Source organism: Danio rerio, chromosome 24 (assembly GCF_049306965.1).
Source record: "Danio rerio strain Tuebingen ecotype United States chromosome 24, GRCz12tu, whole genome shotgun sequence".
In the NCBI taxonomy this organism is placed as follows: domain Eukaryota; kingdom Metazoa; phylum Chordata; class Actinopteri; order Cypriniformes; family Danionidae; genus Danio; species Danio rerio.
The window spans coordinates 40,656,915-40,675,716 of record NC_133199.1 but is presented as its reverse complement, the minus strand read 5'-3'; the positions used below and the strand labels follow the sequence as shown (position 1 = coordinate 40,675,716).

General features: G+C 35.9%; 2 protein-coding genes across 12 annotated transcripts; one reads left to right on the top strand and one right to left on the bottom strand.

The window, feature by feature from the left end:
• Positions 1 to 537: 537 nt before the first annotated feature.
• On the bottom strand, positions 538 to 11,727 carry LOC101882555 (butyrophilin subfamily 1 member A1-like). Of its 11 annotated transcripts, XR_012399537.1 has the most exons (13): positions 11,055 to 11,727; positions 10,847 to 10,968; positions 9,404 to 9,612; positions 8,074 to 8,104; positions 7,909 to 7,979; positions 7,703 to 7,800; positions 7,489 to 7,619; positions 7,290 to 7,381; positions 5,910 to 6,248; positions 5,149 to 5,196; positions 4,849 to 4,935; positions 861 to 2,704; positions 538 to 732 (listed from the first exon to the last, which is right to left on the bottom strand). XR_012399537.1 is itself a non-coding variant. In XM_073941101.1 (12 exons), exons 9-12 carry the CDS (start codon positions 6,148 to 6,150, stop codon positions 2,586 to 2,588), a joined length of 495 nt encoding a protein of 164 aa, XP_073797202.1. In that variant the 5' UTR covers positions 6,151 to 6,248; positions 7,290 to 7,381; positions 7,489 to 7,619; positions 7,703 to 7,800; positions 7,909 to 7,979; positions 8,074 to 8,104; positions 9,404 to 9,615; positions 10,847 to 10,968; positions 11,055 to 11,727; the 3' UTR covers positions 538 to 2,585. The 11 variants fall into 11 exon arrangements, 7 of the variants coding, with proteins under 7 accessions (XP_073797202.1, XP_073797203.1, XP_073797201.1 ...); XR_012399536.1 differs by having other exon boundaries at positions 538 to 753; positions 884 to 2,704; positions 7,290 to 7,619; positions 7,703 to 7,747; XR_012399534.1 differs by having other exon boundaries at positions 7,290 to 7,619; positions 11,055 to 11,426.
• On the top strand, positions 11,133 to 18,580 carry dnaaf3l (dynein axonemal assembly factor 3 like). Its single transcript, XM_003201344.6, has 12 exons — positions 11,133 to 11,164; positions 11,422 to 11,504; positions 12,536 to 12,648; positions 12,747 to 12,840; positions 14,447 to 14,607; positions 14,690 to 14,866; positions 16,487 to 16,609; positions 16,704 to 16,826; positions 17,343 to 17,550; positions 17,943 to 18,057; positions 18,140 to 18,214; positions 18,337 to 18,580. Exons 2-12 carry the CDS (start codon positions 11,423 to 11,425, stop codon positions 18,473 to 18,475), a joined length of 1,410 nt encoding a protein of 469 aa, XP_003201392.1. The 5' UTR covers positions 11,133 to 11,164; position 11,422; the 3' UTR covers positions 18,476 to 18,580.
• The last annotated feature ends 222 nt before the right edge of the window (positions 18,581 to 18,802 follow it).

Below are 18,802 nucleotides of genomic sequence, written 5' to 3'. Positions count from 1 at the left end.
TTATTTCTCAACCCCCCTCCCGCCCTCCAGTACTTCAGTAAGAAAGATCCTTCATCCAGATTAGCTGAATCTTCAGTTGTCAGGCAGAACAAATAATATGCACAGAAAAAGTTACACACACGCATAACAGAACACACAAGAGAGAGTGAGCCTGCACCCTCCCATCCACGCTAGATGGAGATTGCAGCGCAGCCTAAAAGAAAGAATTGTAACATTTAAATGATAACAAGCTGTCAGAATTTATTTACCTTCTCGTTTATCAGTCACACGAAGCCACAGCTGTTATGGAACAAAGTTATATGAGCACACAAACATAAGTTCATATATTTGATTAAAATACGATTAAATTATTAATGCATGAAACAAAGTTTAAAAACATCATAGTTTTACAATCAATCGTTACAACACCAGAGATAAAGTCAGACTACATAACAGCCTTATTGTAATATGTTTTTTTTTTTTATCCAAGAAATAGATGCTTTTTGACAATATGGATTTTATATATAATATGGATATCCATATAAGTATATTTTGCAATATACTTGCAAAAACAATTAGGCCAGAACAATAAGAAAAAGCTCACATATATATATATATTGTTGTGTACAAAAGACTGAAATCAATTCTTGGTCAAACAAATTCTTTATTTTGTAAGCTTTCATTACAAATCACATTACCCCCATGATAATTTAGGGCAGGGATGTCACACTCAATTCCTGGAGGGCCGAAGCCCTGCACAGTTTAGTTCCAACCCTGCTCCAACACACTTACCTGTAGGTTTCAAACAAGCCTGAAGGACTCAATTAGTTTGATCAGGTGTGTTCAATTACGGTTGGAACTAAACTGTGCAGAGCTGCGGCCCTTTTGGAACTGAGTTTGACACCTGTGCTCTAGGGGGAAAAGATGCACATGAATTTCAGCATTTATTTGAATTTGATATACTGTATGTATATTGTCAGATAAAATTAACCAACATTTGAGTCATATTTCATTCAAAATAATGATAAATATACTGTTTTAAGGAGTATTTAGCTTCTGCCTTGGAACCCTTAATAAGCACTTATAACACATAAAAAAAGCCTTCAGTAACTTGTAAGCAATATGGATTCATCACAACTTAAGTACCCTAAACTGTGATCATACTATATGCAGCACACTATGCACCCATAAAGTGTATAAAATGTAACATTTTACAAGCAGTTTAGTTTACATAAAAAGTGTGTTAATTTCATTTGAAGGAAAGCTAAGCTGTTGCTCACTAAACAAAGATCATAGATATATACACTAGATATCACATTCGGACCCTGAGCATGCGTCAATACCGCCGCCATACATGTACAGTGCTCCCAGAACAAAAGTCATTTAACAGCTCTAGTCAAGGCTAAAGCCAATCTGAAGATGTTGGACTTTAGCGCTGTGTACAGGTGTAGTAACAAGAAAAAAAAAAAGAAAAAGTATTTAGGCAGAACAATTCATAGATAAGGTTTCATTTATGATTTTGTATGCATCAAACTTTTGTGCTCAACAACTAATGTTATTGATGATAATACACTCTCTTACTGCACTGACCATCAGGCAAAATAGCACCAACTTGCTCAAAATACTAGACTTACGCTAGTTTTTTAAAAATAAAATCAGCAAACAACCTAAATGAAATATGACAACAAGATTCTGCGGTGCCAGAAACCTGTATTATAATCGGCTAAGTGAAGTAAAGGCTAGTTTTTGAAGTAACTTACTGTATATGGGTGCCTGATAACATAACTGTGCCTGCGCCTCAATGTGCATAACGTCCACCAAATGATTGAATAATAAAAAGGCTATATATTATTTAGATCAGAAATGTGGATATGCACATTGAGATGCAGGGATATCGATGGTTCACACGAGTCGTTCATAACAGAGATTAATTCACAAATGAATCGCTTCCTCTGTTAGAATTTGAAGTGAAAGCAGGAGGAGAGAAAGGGGATCTGATTTAACAGGGAGGGAGATTAATACATTTCCATGCACACAAACACATTCTCTTTGTCAGCAATGCCCATGCGGTCAATTATCTATCGATTTAGAAAAATGCTATAAAATTATAATTTTCCTAATTTAAAAAAATATTTGCATACGGATCACCAGGAAAACTCCCGATCACAGATATATTTATATATTTGTATATCTCTGGCTCCGGATGGCCAGTCCTCCACTGCACCTTGGTCCCGCATTCATTTCAAAGGAGCGCTACCCTGTACCAAAATGGCGGCTCTATTGACGCATTCCTTTCAATAATCAACAACAGCATAGGCGACATCTAATGTAAATATCTATGAACAAAGATTATATGATACATGATAAATGCGCTGCGTCATTTAAAATACGTTTTTGGAAAAAACAAACAAATTTCTGTTTCTCAAACAAAAATGTATAAAACATGTTCAAATGTTATGAATACTTAAGAATACAATGTCAGGAACAAGCAGTTTATGCTTTATGTTTGATACATTTCTGGGCCTTCTTGCGTTGGTGTTGTGTCTAATTTGTCTGTGTCACCTTCTAAATCTGTCATTGATTGCTCTTGCTCTGTCGCGTCAATCTCATTTTTTTTCTTGAGCCCTTTCTTCCTCTGAGGTCTCTGGAGCTTGTGCTGTTTGCTGATCTGTTTCACTGTCAGTGTTATCTTCTACTGCGGATGGACTTCTGCTCTCTCTGTTCACTGTAACATTGACACAAAAGCAAAAAAATAATAAATAAATTTAAATACATTTATAACTAACCACAACCACAAAAACATTTGCAAATGCATTAAAGAACTGTATTGTCCAGGTTGACTTCTCTCTCTCTCTCTCTCTCTCTCTCTCTCTCTCTCATTTCAATTCAATTCAATAATTGCTTTATTGGCATGACAAATGTTACAAATGTATTGCCAAAGCAGTTATAAAGTTTACATAAAAAGTAACAGTTGTACCATACAATTGAAGTCAGAATTATAAGCACCCTTTTGATTTTATTTTTTTAAATATTTCCCAAACTATTTTTAACAGAGCAAGGAAATTTTCACAGTATGTCTGATAATATTTTTTCTTCTGGTGAAAATCTTATTTGTTTTATTTCGGCTAGAATAAAAGCAGTTTTTAATTTTTTTAAAAACATTTTTGGGACAAAATTATTAGCCCCTTTAAGGTAATTTTTTTCCGATAATCTACAGAACAAACCATCGTTATACAATAACTTGCCTAATTACCCTAACCTGCCTAAACCTAATTAACCTAGTTAATTCTTTAAATGTCACTTTAAGCTGTATAGAAGTGTCTTAAAACATATCTAGTCATATATTATTTACTGTCCTCATGTCAAAGATAAAATAAATCAGTTATTAGAAATAAGTTTTTAAAACTATTATGCTTAGAAATGTGCTGAAACAATCTTCTCTCCAGTAAAAAGAAATTGGTGAAAAAAAAATAAACAGGGGCGCTAATAATTCAGGCGGGCTAATTATTCTGACTTCAACTGTATATCTCTTTTAGGATAAAACAGTAATAAAAACAATAATAATCAGTATATTGACAATGATTCATTTACAATCATCTGTGTGTGTGTGTGTGTGTCTCTCTCTCTCATTTAACAATAACAGTAAAAATAAGATTTTGGAGTCTTACTGTGTGTTAAAGTTTTGGTTTCCTGTTAACCTGTTGACAATTAATGGTGGGTGGACTGATTGATTTAACCCATATATTGAATATGATTGCATAAGCCGGGTGCCTCCATTGCAAATAACGAACTTGTGCACAAAAGACACAATATGTTAAAGACCCCTAAAACTCACAACCAAAACTCAAACTCGGCCGCTTCTCACTCAGGGCTGTTTATGCTAATGAGGGAAAGATCATCACTAGTGGGTAGGGCTTTCCCCTTCTGATGCCACATACGTTTACAAGTAACAAAACACAATTAAATACATCATTTACAAGCTAGAGAAAACAATGAGGCAACCATTTTAATCACACTTAAGCTACTTACACGTGTGAAATGGAGAAAGAAACTGATCCATCAACTGTGCACTGATAAAGTTAACAGTCAAGTTCTGACCAAGTCCCACACATCATTAGTCTTTTCTGATCCTTCCTTTAACAAACGGCTGACAAATACCCCGTTGTAAGCGTGTATTGCTGAAGCACTCGTCAGAAAAATTACAGAAACACAGCACAAGGCTGGGGCTATAACGCTGAGGTAGATTGGCAAAAATAAACTTTAACCACTGACTCAACACAGCCTCATCTTTGGGTAGGAAAAATAACACTAACTTTCCCTCACACTTTAGAGTAAAGCATCTATGCTACATGATTAAATGGGGATCTGCTACAGTGTCTTCCACTTTTTCTTTCTACAGTGTTTGTGGGCAGGGCCGGGGGTTTCAATTTTCCAGGGTCTGTGCGCGCAACAAATGGGTATGGCTTGAGTTCCGCATCAACATCACGCCAACACATCTAAAGACTCGTTATCCCACGATTCATTCAAACCACTATGAGTCAACTCTTTTATAGATGAATCAAGAGTTTTAAACAGTGCTCTTTCAAATTTAAGCCTTAGTTGGATATTTCATTTCACTTAGAGCTAGCTGTGTTACACACTGCATAGAAGGTCATTTTCAAAAACCCATAATAGGGGCTCTTTAATGTTTATCAATAAGAGGCTGGCTATTCACACACTGTTGCCGCACAACTGTGTTTAAATAACTTATCAAACGGATTTTTGCACAATAGTGAAAAATAATAATTTTAGACGTCTTGGTTTACGTTTTTAATTGATACACTGGAAAATGCTTACAAAATATATATTTTTTAACTGCTGTATAATTACATTGAATGCTGTCTATGTGCCTTCTCAGTAGATCCATTACAATTCTCAGCTGATCCAATAACTGTAGCTCCAGTCCACTGCCATCCACTGTGAGAAATCACAAGATATTAAAACTTGTCATTCAAAATTTATAATATATATTAATATATTTCTAAATTATATTAGGGTACACTATGGAATCTGACATCTCTGGTTATTACAAATATATAAAAAAATGCAATTTCTTTATAGTTACTGAGACATTGTAAGATTCTAAAGAAGACTATCACACTCCTCAGACCATTTAAAGTCATTTCTTACAGACTGGACGAATTCCTTCTGTACTATTTCTGCGTAGGTGTATCCAACCTAAAATTGGAGAAAAGTAAATATCATTTGTAATGTGACAACCTCAAAATGTGTTACAACCTCATTGCAGCTACACCTGTGAAATTAAACATTATTAAAATTTAATCCTCCAAGCTTAGTGTGAAAAGAGAGAGAATCATGCTATGGAACGCCCTCAGATATGGCCTATCTATTTTAGGACCTACTAAACCTGATATGCACTGTCAAAACTGTTTTTACGGTTGTGAATTGCCTTATGGGAGGTTGCTCTGCTCTGTAGACTTCTGATATTGAATATTCAACTCTACAGTTTAACAAAGTGACTTTTATTGACATTTTTGTAGTTTGAAATAATATAATGCATAATAGTCTGTAAGATAACAGAAAATGTAAAGGCAGTTTATTAGAAGGTTATTGTAGCGTAAAATACAACACCAACCCAGACAATATAGCCCTTTATTCTATTGAAAATGTTCAGAAAAGTAACTTTTTCTATCTTTTCAAGATTAAAATTGCAAGAAGAAACAACAAGTTCCTATAATGCAAATCTAAAGCATGATGTAAGGGGGGAAATAAAAACATCAATCACAAAATACTAAAACAATATGTAAATTTATGCATATTTTTAAAAGAGTGTGATAAGTAGCTTGAAGCAAAATTTTAAAAAGTCAATGAACTGCAGAAATTAGAAAAAAATAAAGAAAGAAGCTACTGCTGCAGTTTTAATGTCTTACCTCTGACTTGAAAGTCAACTTTTCCTGTTAACAAATGTCCACCATGAAAAACTCTACATGTGTATTGTCCTGAATCAGACGGTTGAACATTTCTGAGAGTCAGAGACACATTTCCTCTCTCCAGCTCCCGCATGTTCAGACTGAATCTGTTTTCAAAATCATTATTTATCAACTCCCTCTGTCCATTTCTATGCTCATAAATCAGTTCTTTCCCTTTAAACCATCTGATCGTCATGGACATAGCATTGGTTTCAGGTGAGAGATGAACAGGTAAGGTGACGTCTCTTCCAGGGTCAGCAGATATGGGGCCAATTAAAACTATAAGATTACTGTCTTCAGCTGGAGAAAATATAGAAATATATTCTCAATGACATGAATAATCCCAATCACAGCCATTCTGTAGTCACTAAAGAGTACTTAAATCACAAATATCTTTTCAACTTAACCCTTATGTGCTGTTGGGGATGTTTTCATCCACTTTGGGGGGACTTTGAGGCTTAATTTGGCAACAACTTTCTCTGCGTTTCAGCGAGTGGAATGATTTTTGGTGACAAATCTTATTTTCACATAAATTTTAGGAAAATGCAAAAGGAAAAACAATACACTCTGGGTAAATTGACTACCCTTTTGTTATGTTAGTGGAAGTTTTGGCCGCATTGACTTTCATTATAATGACATTTTTGATTGCAAAGCATTGACAGCATATAATTATGCATTCCTGATTGTTGCTGGTTTTCTGGTTTTTCCAGTTGGGAAGAGGTCAATAATACATACACATAGTAAGTGTATTTCTGCACACACACAGACACAATAATCTGCTGTTGTACTCCATATAAAAGCCAGAAACATTTTTGCACAGGCCTATTGAAAGGGTTAATAGTAGTCGGCGCCAGTGGTGTACTGGTTAGTACATCGACACATGCACTCTTGTCTTCACTGCAACCCGAGTTTGATTCCGCCTCGCTGTCCTATGCCAATCCTTCCCCTCTGTCTGCTCCCCATGCTTTCCTGTCAATTCTCTCTACTGTCCTATTTAATGAAGGTGAAAACCCCGATAAAAAAAGGGTTAAAGGTATAATATTACAAATAAAGGGTTAATAAAAATCACAAATAGTACCTCTTCCTAACACGGAAAACCACCAACAATCAAGATGCATGATTACATGCTGTCATGGCTTTGCTATCAAAAAATGTGGATATGCTGGAAGTCAATGGGACAAAAACAGCCCTCAACATAACAAAAGGGTAGTCAAATTGAACAATACACAAGGGTTAAACTATGTAGCATAAAAGTTTTCTGTCAAGAGATAAAACCATTTAAAAATCAGACTATACTGCAGCATTATTAGTGCAAGCATTTAACTCAAGAAATATACTTACAGACGACAGAGAGAAAAATGTGTTTCTTCAGTGTTTGACCTTCATGGCTGACCTCACATCTATATGAGCCGCTCTGTGATGATTCGACATCTCTAACAGTTAATGAAACATTTCCAATGGCTAGATGTTCAGCTGAGAGTCTCACTCTATTCACATAGTCTACAGACATGGTAATCTGTTTATTCGTATAACTACAAACCAGATCATCCTCTCTGTACCATCTGATCTCCATTGAAACAGCACTGATTGATGGATGGAGATAACATGACAGAACAGCATCATCTCCAGGATGAGACTGAACAAAGTCAGATGAACAAACCAGAGACAACGCTGTGGAAGAGAAAGAAAATGTTTACATTTGTATCTTCTAATAGTGAGTTATGTACAGTTCAGAAAAAAATTTAGTTACTTGCCTTGAGTAGTTTTTGACTCTTCTTTGGTATCAGACATTTTTATCTCTGTACATTTGGTGGAAAATTCATTAAAATGACTATGAAAACAAGTGTTTATGCTGTAAAAAAACATCAACATTGTGAGACAATATTAACAATATTTTAACAAAATTAACAATATTTATGTGCTGATCAATATTTGCCAACCAAAAAATGTAAAAACTTACTTTAGGCTCAGTGGTCTACAATAACAAATTCCCTATGTGATCTGTGACTCCACTTGATGATCTTGAAAATGCTGCAAATGAAATAGGTTATCTCATTAAAAAGGGATTGCTCACCGCAAAATTTTAATTATGCCGTCATTAACTTTCCAAAAACTATTCACAAACCTGCTTGAGTTTCTTTCCTCTGTCAACATTCCTGAAAAATGTTGAAAACAATATTGAAATTCTTAGAAATATTTCTTCAAAATAAACTCAAAGTTTGAATCTGGAACAAGTGTAAGGTGTGTAAATAAAACCCGTTTTTTCAAGTAATCATAAATATTTATAGAAAGCAAATCTATTCACAAAACAGAAACTATTTTAAATAGTGGAACATTTCAACATTATTATTATTATTATTTAAACAGATTACAATATGTTCCCTACTGGTAGAAACTAATTAGGCAACAGACAAACTTTCTACCCTAGACAGCAGAGTATGACACAAAATAAAATATGCTGTCATACAGGTTACTGATCCATTTAAACAAAACACAAACTGAATTTCTGTCTCTAAGTTTGGCTTTTTAACTGACACAAAGAAAAAATATTTTTTTATTTGACTATCATTTCAGTTTCACATCACTTTAAATGCTTCTTAATGATCTGGAAAATGTATAATTCATTTCATTTTCTTTTCGGCTTAGTCTCTTTATTAAAGAGGGGTTGTCACAGGGGAATGAACCTTGGACTTGAAGGGGAAACCAGAGCACCCGGAAGAGACCCACGCCGACACATGGAGAACATGCAAACTTCACACAGAAATGCCAACTGACCCAGCTGGGACTCGAACCAGCAACCTTCTTGCTGTGAGGCGACAGCACTACCCACTGCGCTACCGCAACGCATGGGAAATGTATATAGTATTCATTCATTTTCTTTTCGGCTTAATCCCTTTATTTGTCTGGGGTCACCACAGCGGAATGAATCGCCAACTTATCCAGCATATGTTTTATGGAGCGGATGCCTTTCCAGCTGCAACCCATCACTGGGAAACATCCATACACTCATTCACACACATACACTACGAACGACTTAGCTTACTCAATTCACCTATACCACACATGTTTTTAGGACTTTTTGGAAACCGGAGCACCTGGAGAAAATCCACACCAACATAGGGAAAACATGCAAACTCCACACAGAAATACCAACTGACCCAGCCGGGGCTCAAACCAGTGATCTTTTTGCTGTGAGGCGATTGTGCTACCCACTAAGCCACTGCGCTGCCATGTATACAGTATTTATCAATATTTGTAGTTTCACACAAATTATTCATTTAAATAAAATAGTAAAATGAGAGTGAGATCGCTCGCTGTCAAACTGACACTTATAGCCTGTATACAAAAACAACGTCACATAGCATCCAACATCACAAGTCTATTTCTACACATGAATCACTTTCAGAAGATTCATCTGAAAATAACAAAAAAAGAAGAAGAAAACTGTAACTTGCCTTGGGTTTTACAATCCTGTTGTCAAGAGTGAACATGGTGAACTGAACACAAACATGGATATCTGCACCTGACACTGAAACCAGATTTTCAGGTCTTGCATTTAACACGTAAGATTGGTTCTTCTGAAATGGAATCTGCTTCACTGAAAGTTCACTATGAATTTGAGAACTTATCTGAGCTCAGATGGCTGCTTTCCAAAATGCAGAGCCTGCTAAAAACAAAACATTCTTAAATATCATATACATGAAAAGAGAGGAAAGTATCTCTGAAGTTCTCCACACTTTGGTGATTTTCCAAAAATTAAACGCTGCTGGACTCACTGTAAAAGAGATCTGCGGTGTCATTTTAAAGATGACCGGTGTGGGATGTCAGAATACTTTCACACCTTTTTCTAATGACAAAATTGCTTAACAAAACTATAAATGTATGCATAGAGTAGTATGCATCTGACCCCAGTTCACTTGAGTATAATGTAACATATCCTAATGCATCTTCTATTTACATTCTGTTAATGTAAACAAAAAAAAAATCTGGAAAGCAGATATTTACAGCCAAGACTTTGCAAATCCTTCTGAAAAACACACCACAGGATAACACAACACCTTTTTAGACTTGATCTAGACAGTCAAGAGAATCTATATAAAAGGCTTGGCATCATTATTTAGCACATTAAAGGGCATTTTGCTTAACTGAAACGAAGCAAGGCCTCCAAAATTCTAACTGTTCAATCAACTTCTGAATTAAACATTAATGAACTGTGATTAGAGCATAATTAACAGTACCACTCAAGAAATAAGGGGACTGCTTTTCAGAGAATGCCTTACCACAAAATGTATTTTATAAATCACAGCTGGACTGATGTTAGCATTTACTTTCATTTTTGCATTTGCTTTTTATATATTAAGATTTGATTTGTGACTACTTACTTATTTATTTTTATTTTGGTTCGATGCTTAAAATCAATATACAGTGCATATGTGAGTACACCGCTCACAAACATATTTTTTAAATTGATATTTTCTACATAGTATGCTTTACAATATTATATTATATGTACATATTTGTGCATATACATTAGATTAGTTCAAATCGATATGTTAGGGGGAAATATATAAAATATATTTTTAAAAGAGGAAAAGTCAAGAGAAACAAAAAATGTATAAAATTTAGTTGAAATTTTGAAGCTTGAAATTTATTTAATATAGGCCTACTTTGTACTTGAATTTAAATGTATTATATTTCTATTTCTAAAGATGTTCGGTGACTAAAATATACTTTTAATAAATCTATTTGGTTCAAATGCACCAAAAAATATTACCTATATGCCACAGCAGAATGAACCACCAGCGGATACCTTTCCAGCTGCAACTCAGTACTGGGAAACACCCATATACACACATACACAAATGACAATTTAGCTTACATAATTAATCTGTAGCTACCTGTATCGTTGGACTTGCGGTGGAAACCCACGCCAACACGGGGAGAACATGCAAACTCCTTACAGAAATGCAGTCGAGGCTCGAACCAGCGACCTTCTTTCTGTGAGGCGACAGACTACCCACTGTAATTGAAATAAAAAATTATGACATTAAAAATAAGTATTTGAAAATAAGTTTAAACAACTACTCTCGTGTGTAGAAACGCTACCTAAAAAATATAACATGGATCAGTGGATTTGAAGGTTTTAGAGCTTGCTTCTTGTTGCCGAGCAACAGTCTAACAAACGCTTGTTGTTTACACGACACGAGAAGAGAGAGGTGAGTTACATAGAGGGCTAGCTTCACTCTCTGTTGAATATATTACAGCATTTATACTCTCACACATTCACATCCTTTCTATAAGAAAGCATTTTTTCCTTGACTAACAGTTGGATATGCTAAATATTGCTGCGAAACAGTGCAGACGGCTGCTAATAGCTAACAATCAACATCAGTCCGCTGAAACGGGACATGAGAAGTGCAGACATTCACACGCAACCATTTTGCTGATTGCTAAATTATTTTCATTGATGAAGGATGAGCGCTCGTGGGACTGTTGAGGGTGCGGGCTGTGTGACCTGGTGGGGATTTGGACCAGCTCGAGACCTGCTGAACTCAGGTAACCAAACGTAAGTTGAACAAGACTAAACACCAGATTATCCTCTAATGTTAAACTTAAAACTGTAACGCGAACTAACGAACTACTAAAACATTACATGCTTGGAAAAAGCCATTACAAAACCATTGATTACATATGACTAAAGTTTCAGGAAAAAGACCGTCTAACTGTTTAATCAGGTTTGCTTACAGGTGTTGTGTCGAGAAACGCAGCCCCTCGTCATAGACTTTCATTCTCAGTCTTCATAAAAAAAATAAAAAAAATAAAAATCAAAGGCCATAACTGATTAAAATGTAAAATTATTAATATTTTGATAGATAAAGCAGGGACAAGAAGTGAAACGCATTTTAAAACGCACGAGGTTTACAAATAAATGTAAAATAATAATATTGATTGTAGCCTAAAATGAGGCCTTTTTTTGGTGGGTTTTAAACAGACATTTAGGCTACATGGAACACATAAATTTGGTGTAACTGTTTTAAACTAAACTAAAGATTAAACAATTTACTTAATCTCATCTGTACTATATTAAAGTCAAACTATTTATTTATTTTTATATCTTCAGTAAGGCTTCAGTAAGGGTTCCATTAACTCACCTCAGTCACTCTCATTACTGTCTTAACTCTGTTATTGATTTTTTAAAAATCTATTGCAGTTAATAAAAGGGTGCGCCTCCCGCCACACCGGCATACATCATTTGATTGATAGATTTCTTTAGTGTGTTTTAATATTACCAGATATTTACTTATTTGTTTATTCATTTGTTTTAACTTTTATTCACTTGTTTTCTTAAATAAAATGTATTTAATTTACTTACAGTAGATATTTACTTGTTACTTTTTTAAAACTCATCTTTCTGCACTGTTTATATTGAAAATAGGGTAGAAAAAGAAAATATGTATTTCTTTGTTTGTTGGAACTTTGTTTAAACATCAAAAAAGGCAAAAAGAAAAGTACAAAACATCACATAGATTAGCTTAACTAACTAAACTCGTATGTATCCACTTGTGTTTTCATCATTGTATTTACAGACACACACAGACTGAGGCCACATGGAGAGCTGAATGTTTTGCTGGTGGGCAGTGGAGACCCCAGACACATCCTGAAGACCATCACTGGACTCATACACTCGGATACACTACATGTGTGTAAATTATGAATTCAGAGCCTTTATCACATAATACCACATGACCTAAATCAATGCTTTTGCTCATTAATAATAAGATGTGTGGCTTGTTGCAGGTTTGGGTGATTGAGAACAGTATGGAAGTTCTTGCCAGACAACTATTACTGCTGTATATATCACTTCTGCCCCCTGAAAAGATGAGTGTGCACAGTACGTATCCTAACATTACTTTTTCTGACTTTCATGATTAAGGGATGAACAATAATTTTACAGCATTTATTTATCACAGTTCAACATTTACTAATCAATTGTTAAATTATACAATATTAGTTAATTCAAATAGTTATTCAGAACTATTAATGAATGGCTGTACTGTTTAAAGGAAAAAACTAAGGTTAACTAAGGTTAACATACAGTCACTAGCCACTTTATTAGGTACACCTGTCCAACTGCTTGTTAATGCAAATTTCTAATCAGCTAATCACATGGCAGCAACTCAATGCATTCAGCGGCATGTAGACATGGTCAAGACAATCTGCTGCAGTACAAACTGAGCATCAGAATGGGGAAGAAAGGTGATTTAAGTGACTTTGAACGTGGCATGGTTGTTAGTGCCAGATGGGCTGGACTGAGTATTTCAGAAACTGTTGATCTATTGGGATTTTCACGCACAACCATCTCTAGGGTTTACAGAGAATGAAGAGAAAATATCCAGTGAGTGGCAGTTCTGTGGGCACAAATGCCTTGTTGATGCCAGAGGTCAGAGGAGAATGGCCAAACTGGTTCCAGCTGATAGAAAGGCGACAGTAACTCAAATAAGCACTCGAGGTCTGCAGAAGAGCATCTCTGAACACACAACACGTCCAACCTTGAGGCAGATGGGCTACAGCAGCAGAACACCACACCGGGTGCCACTCCTGTCAGCTAAGAACAGGAAACTGAGGCTACAATTCACAGACTTACCAAAACTGGAAAATTGAAGATTGGAGAAACGTTGCCTGCTCTGATGAGTCTCTATTTCTGCTTCAACATTCGGACAGTCGGGTCAGAACGCGCCATGTCATAAAGCGCAAATCATCTCACACTGGTTTCTTGAACATGACAATGAGTTCACTGTACTCAAATGGCCTCCACAGTCACCAGACTTTTAGAATGTGGGATGTGGTGGAACGAGAGATTCGCATCATGGATGTGCAGCCGACAAATCTGCAGCAACTGTGTGATTCTATCAGGTCAATATGGACCTAAATCTCTGAGAAATATTTCCAGTACCTTGTTGAATCTATGCCATGAAAGATTAAGGCAGTTCTAAAGGCAAAAGAGGTCCAACCCAGTACTGGTAAGGTGTACCTAATAAAGTGTTAGATGAATATTCCTATAAGAAATGTATTGTTCATTGTTTGTTGAGGTTAATAAATACATTAAATAACATTTACGTATGGAATGTCATTGTAATGTGTTACCAATAAACGTTAAAAGATTGATATATTTTCCGTTGTTACCAAGGGAAACGTGTAGGAAAATATAGGAAATAATGCAATAAAAAAAACTCTGAAAATACGAAAAGCCTTTAGTTTTTATAGACCTAACTAAAAATCTATTAACTAAAATTATATTTAAATGAATAAAATAACACTATTATAATAAACTAACATATTACTTTTTATTAATTTCTTTTTCCTTTTAAAGTTAGGGAATGATATAGGTCTGAAAATAACGTAAAGTATTTCAGTTTTTGTACCCTAACAATGTAGCATACTGCATATATGTTTGCTTATATAGTCCTGTGAATCTAGTTTTGTGTTGTATTTTTCAGAGAAGACTGAAGTGTTTCTGGAGGTGTTTGGAAACTTAGAGATCCGCAAAGAGGCAGAAGAGAGTGTAAAACAGGCTGCAGCTCAGCTCTCCATCTCCATCACTGACTCTCTGTCCACAGACACTCTCAGTCACTCCTGCCTCGACACCAGCTTACTGAAGGTCCATCACACACATACATACGCTCACCTGATCATATAACAATAAGCTCAGTGTTATTCACTCTTCTGCTGTTTCCTCATAGTTTAAGGAGAGAGATGAGCTGGTGCGGATCTTTAAGCTGTGGGAACGGCCTCCGTCAGCTCCAGCCAGTGTTAGTAAAGTGTGGGACGCTCGTGTTCGGCAGCATCTGGGCTCTCGATACGACTCTCGACAGGGAGCATTCGACTGGGATCTCAACATGAAGCTACATCAGAGAGGAGTATGGAGCACATCTGATGCTATTATATACTGCTTTACTATTCACAGCCAATCAGAAAAGTGCAACAGAGCTCAATTTACTGCATGTTATGATGACATTTGTTTAAAAAAAGTTAAATATTAACAACTTATAGGATGTTCATATATGAAACGACACCAATTTTAGTTAAAATCATCACTTTAAATTTTTAATTATGAAGTAGATTATGAAATAGGACATAGAAATAAAACAGAGATGAGATTTAAAATGGGTAAAATTAAGTGAAAACAATTTTAAATAATTGTAAGGTAAACAAGATAATGAATTCATTCATTCTTTCACTTTTCTTCAGCTTAGTCCCTTATTTATCAGTGGAATGAACCGCCAACTATTCCAGCTGCAACACAGTACTGAGAAAGACTCATACACACTCACATTCACACACACCCTCATACACTACGACCAGTTTCATTCATTCATTCATTCATTCATTTTCTTGTTGGCTTAGTCCCTTTATTAATCTGGGGTCGCCACAGCGGAATGAACTGCCAACTTATCAAGCATATGTTTTACACAGCGGATGCCCTTCCAGCCACAACCCAGCACTGGGAAACACCCATACACTCTCACATTCACACACACACTACAGAAAACTTAGCTTGTTCAATTCACCTATAGTGCATGTGTTTGGACTGTGGGGGAAACCGAAGCACCTGTAGAAAACCTACGCCAAGACGAGCAGAACATACAAACTCCACACAGAAATGACAACTGACCCAGCCGTGACTCAAACCAGCAACCTTCTTGCTGTGAGGGGACAGTGCTAACCACTAAGTCACCGTACCACCGATAAATAAGTTGATATTTATGTTGAATATGGTATAAAAAGCTCAACATTATGACTTAAGTAAAATATGACATTATTATGAGAAGATGAAGTCAGTTATTACATAAAAAGATGAAATTGTGGGATATGGCTAGATAGACATCACAAATAAAAAATGACAAAGCCCTCATTATAATTAAATAACAAGTTGAAATGACATCATAATGACATCATCATTTTTAAACAGTGAACATTAGCATGTTCATTTTGATATAAAATATTTAAATTAGGACATAAAAATTATTATTTGATTGACAAAGTCAATCATTAACAAGCCCTTTATGACAAAAAGTGTATGGGGAGAGTTAGGAGGCCATGATGGACAGAGGCCAGTGTACATAATTGGCCAGGATGCTGGAGATTTTCAATGACCACAGAGAGTCCTGACCTCAGTTTAACGTCTCATCCGAAAGACGGCACAGACTGAGTAGTATAGTCCCCGTCACTATACTGGGGCATTAGAACTCACACAGACCGCAGGTTGGGCGCCCCCAGCTGGCCTCAGTAACACCACTTCCAGCAGCAACCTAGCTTTCCCATGTGGTCTCCCATTCAAGTACTGACTGGGCGCAGTTGTGCTTAGCTTTAGTGGGCGACCATGTGAGAGCTGCAGAGAGCTAGCTGCCGGCTATTATTCCAGCAATGATTATTTCTTATTATTCTGAAGTCTTCTTATAATTATTACTATTTTGATAATTGTATGAAAGCATGATCTCACTGCTGTTTAACAAAACCCTGTGATTCTCCTCCATCAGTGTGGCGTCATCAACAAACATCAGTATGCCAAATGGAGAGAAACAGGCGTGGCCTTTGAGATGAGGGAGGGGCTTTACCAGACAGCCAATCAGAGTCTGCTTTCAACTCGAGTCTTCAACCATGTGAGTGTTTTCAATATTTCATAGACATTCACCATATACATTTATTTAATAGTGTGTGTGTGTGTGTGTGTGTGTATGTGTGTGTTATTACCAGAGAGGAAATGGGGTTGCTTTACGAGGATACTGGGGCGACATTGTCTCCAGTCCATATCTGTCCTTCGGCATTGAGACTGAAAACAAAGAGCTGCTGAAGACACAGAACAATCATTATGTAAAGGTGAAGAACACTTATTAATTCAGATTAAAATTACAGATGGAAACCTTGTGTGTACAACCACAGCTTTTAACATGTTGTATGTTATAGTCTGTATGAAACTGAAACGTACAATGTTTATTTTGCCAGCTCATATTGTTTATTCTTAAGGTGAATAATTACTCAGTGCTAGTTCATACACTAAAAAATGTAGTTTGTTTTGGTAATCTTCAATTAAATTCTGACCAATTGCTTCCACATTTGGAGTGGTGTTCCTTCTGTTGACGTTAACCCTTGGGTTTCCATAGCAACTGCATATAAATACCCCCTTTAGTTTGCTGTAGGGGAATGATGCCCAAAAACAAAGCCCTTCTCAATATTCAATTTCAGTTGGAACTGGAAGTACATCAACATACTATAAATAAATGTCTAAGCAACTTCCGGTTCATGCAGGCTTTAAAAAAACTCCAGTAACGTTTAATGAACTGCAGTGATATTTAAATGGTGATTTACCTCTCTCTGGTCATCTGTGTCTCTCAGACGGCTCAGGATATTTCTGAAGTGAATGTGCTGGAGTTGTTTGAGTGTCTCGCCGCTAGAGGGAGATCTCCACTAAATGATGATCCACCAAACACCTCAAGTTCCTGCTGTCAATCCACAGAAAGTCTCAAAACAGAAGAAAACTCACAGAGTGATCCGTCTGCTTCTCAAACTCAACCTGTGGAACATTCGCCAACTCAAGAGCTTGGTATCGTCCTATTAATGTCAAACCAATTAAAGCAATAGTTCACTTCAAGAATAAAATGTTCACTCCCTTGTCATCCAAAATGTAAATGTCTTTACTTATGCAGACTCCGGTCATAAAGAAATTGTTTTTTGAATAAACATGCTGTTTTTTCCTCTATATAGTGTTGTATTTTGAACATCCAAAGTCATTTTCATGATGATTCCTGGATGAGGATTCAAAACAATCTTATTTTTTTTTAAATTACAAATGTTTTTTTCTAATCAAGCAAGTTTTGGGATGCAGGAGTTTAAAGAAAATCCTTTAAAGTACTGCTATTGACATATTGAATCAAACTAATCTTCTTATAAACTTCCCATCACATAGACTTAAATAACATTTGTTTTGTCTTCCAGATCTGCTGAACGTGAATGGAGTGAAAGTGTCATTTCTGTCTCCAGACTCACTCAGCAAACTTCCTCTCAAAAGCAAATACAGGAACCTGTTCAACACCATCTTCTGTTCAGCAAGGTGAAGCATGTTTATATACTGGAGATCTGAGTGACCATCATAAAATATGTAATGCTAACACAATGTGTCTGTGGTTTTTCAGTATGGTCCATCAGCTGGATTCTGCTCTGAGAGAGATCGCAGCGCCTGATGCTGCTCTGGTTATAGAGTTAGCAACGTGAGTTAAGCAAAGTAAAAAATAAAACACTGACCAATAACTGTTGCTTACAAGATGTTTATATTAGCACAGATCTACTCAACCTGCACTGAATGCTTATGATCTCTGTTTTTCTTGTTCAGCTTCCTGTTGGATCTTTCAAAAGAGCAAGTGTCGGGTTTTGCTGTCAGAGTGAAGGAGATCGCTGAAAAATCAGGATTCACTCCAGTGCACAACCAGAACAGTGACAAATATGCAGTATTCACACAGAAAAACAACTGAAGAGGACACTGTTTAACTCATGCTATTGATTTTTTTTTTATTCAGGTTTTTAAAAACATTTCCTTCAAGTAAAATTAGATATTAAATTCAGCACATATTAACATATGAAGAATCTGTGTGTGTGTGTGTGTGTGTGTGTGTGTGTGTGGTAAAAAAACACTAAAATCTATATTTTAATAACTTAAATGTAGATGAACTAGTTATTTTAAGCATTACAAAATATACTTTCATTTAATAATAAATTTTAATGGAAAACTAGTATGAAGTGTTTGCTAAATTAACTCAAATAACAAATAAATGTCCCACAAATACACATCACAGGATGGG

Coding starts and splice junctions, on each gene's coding strand:
- LOC101882555 (XM_073941098.1), bottom strand. CDS start 7,739: ATGTCTGATACCAAAGAAGAGTCAAAAACTACTCAAG. Junction 6,249..7,289: donor CATTTTTCTCTCTGTCGTCT/GTAAGTATATTT, acceptor TATTTTCTCCAG/CTGAAGACAGTAATCTTATA. Junction 5,197..5,909: donor AGTTGACTTTCAAGTCAGAG/GTAAGACATTAA, acceptor CTCCAATTTTAG/GTTGGATACACCTACGCAGA.
- dnaaf3l (XM_003201344.6), top strand. CDS start 11,423: ATGAGCGCTCGTGGGACTGTTGAGGGTGCGGGCTGTGTGACCTGGTGG. Junction 14,608..14,689: donor TCGACACCAGCTTACTGAAG/GTCCATCACACA, acceptor GTTTCCTCATAG/TTTAAGGAGAGAGATGAGCT. Junction 18,058..18,139: donor ACCATCTTCTGTTCAGCAAG/GTGAAGCATGTT, acceptor GTGGTTTTTCAG/TATGGTCCATCAGCTGGATT.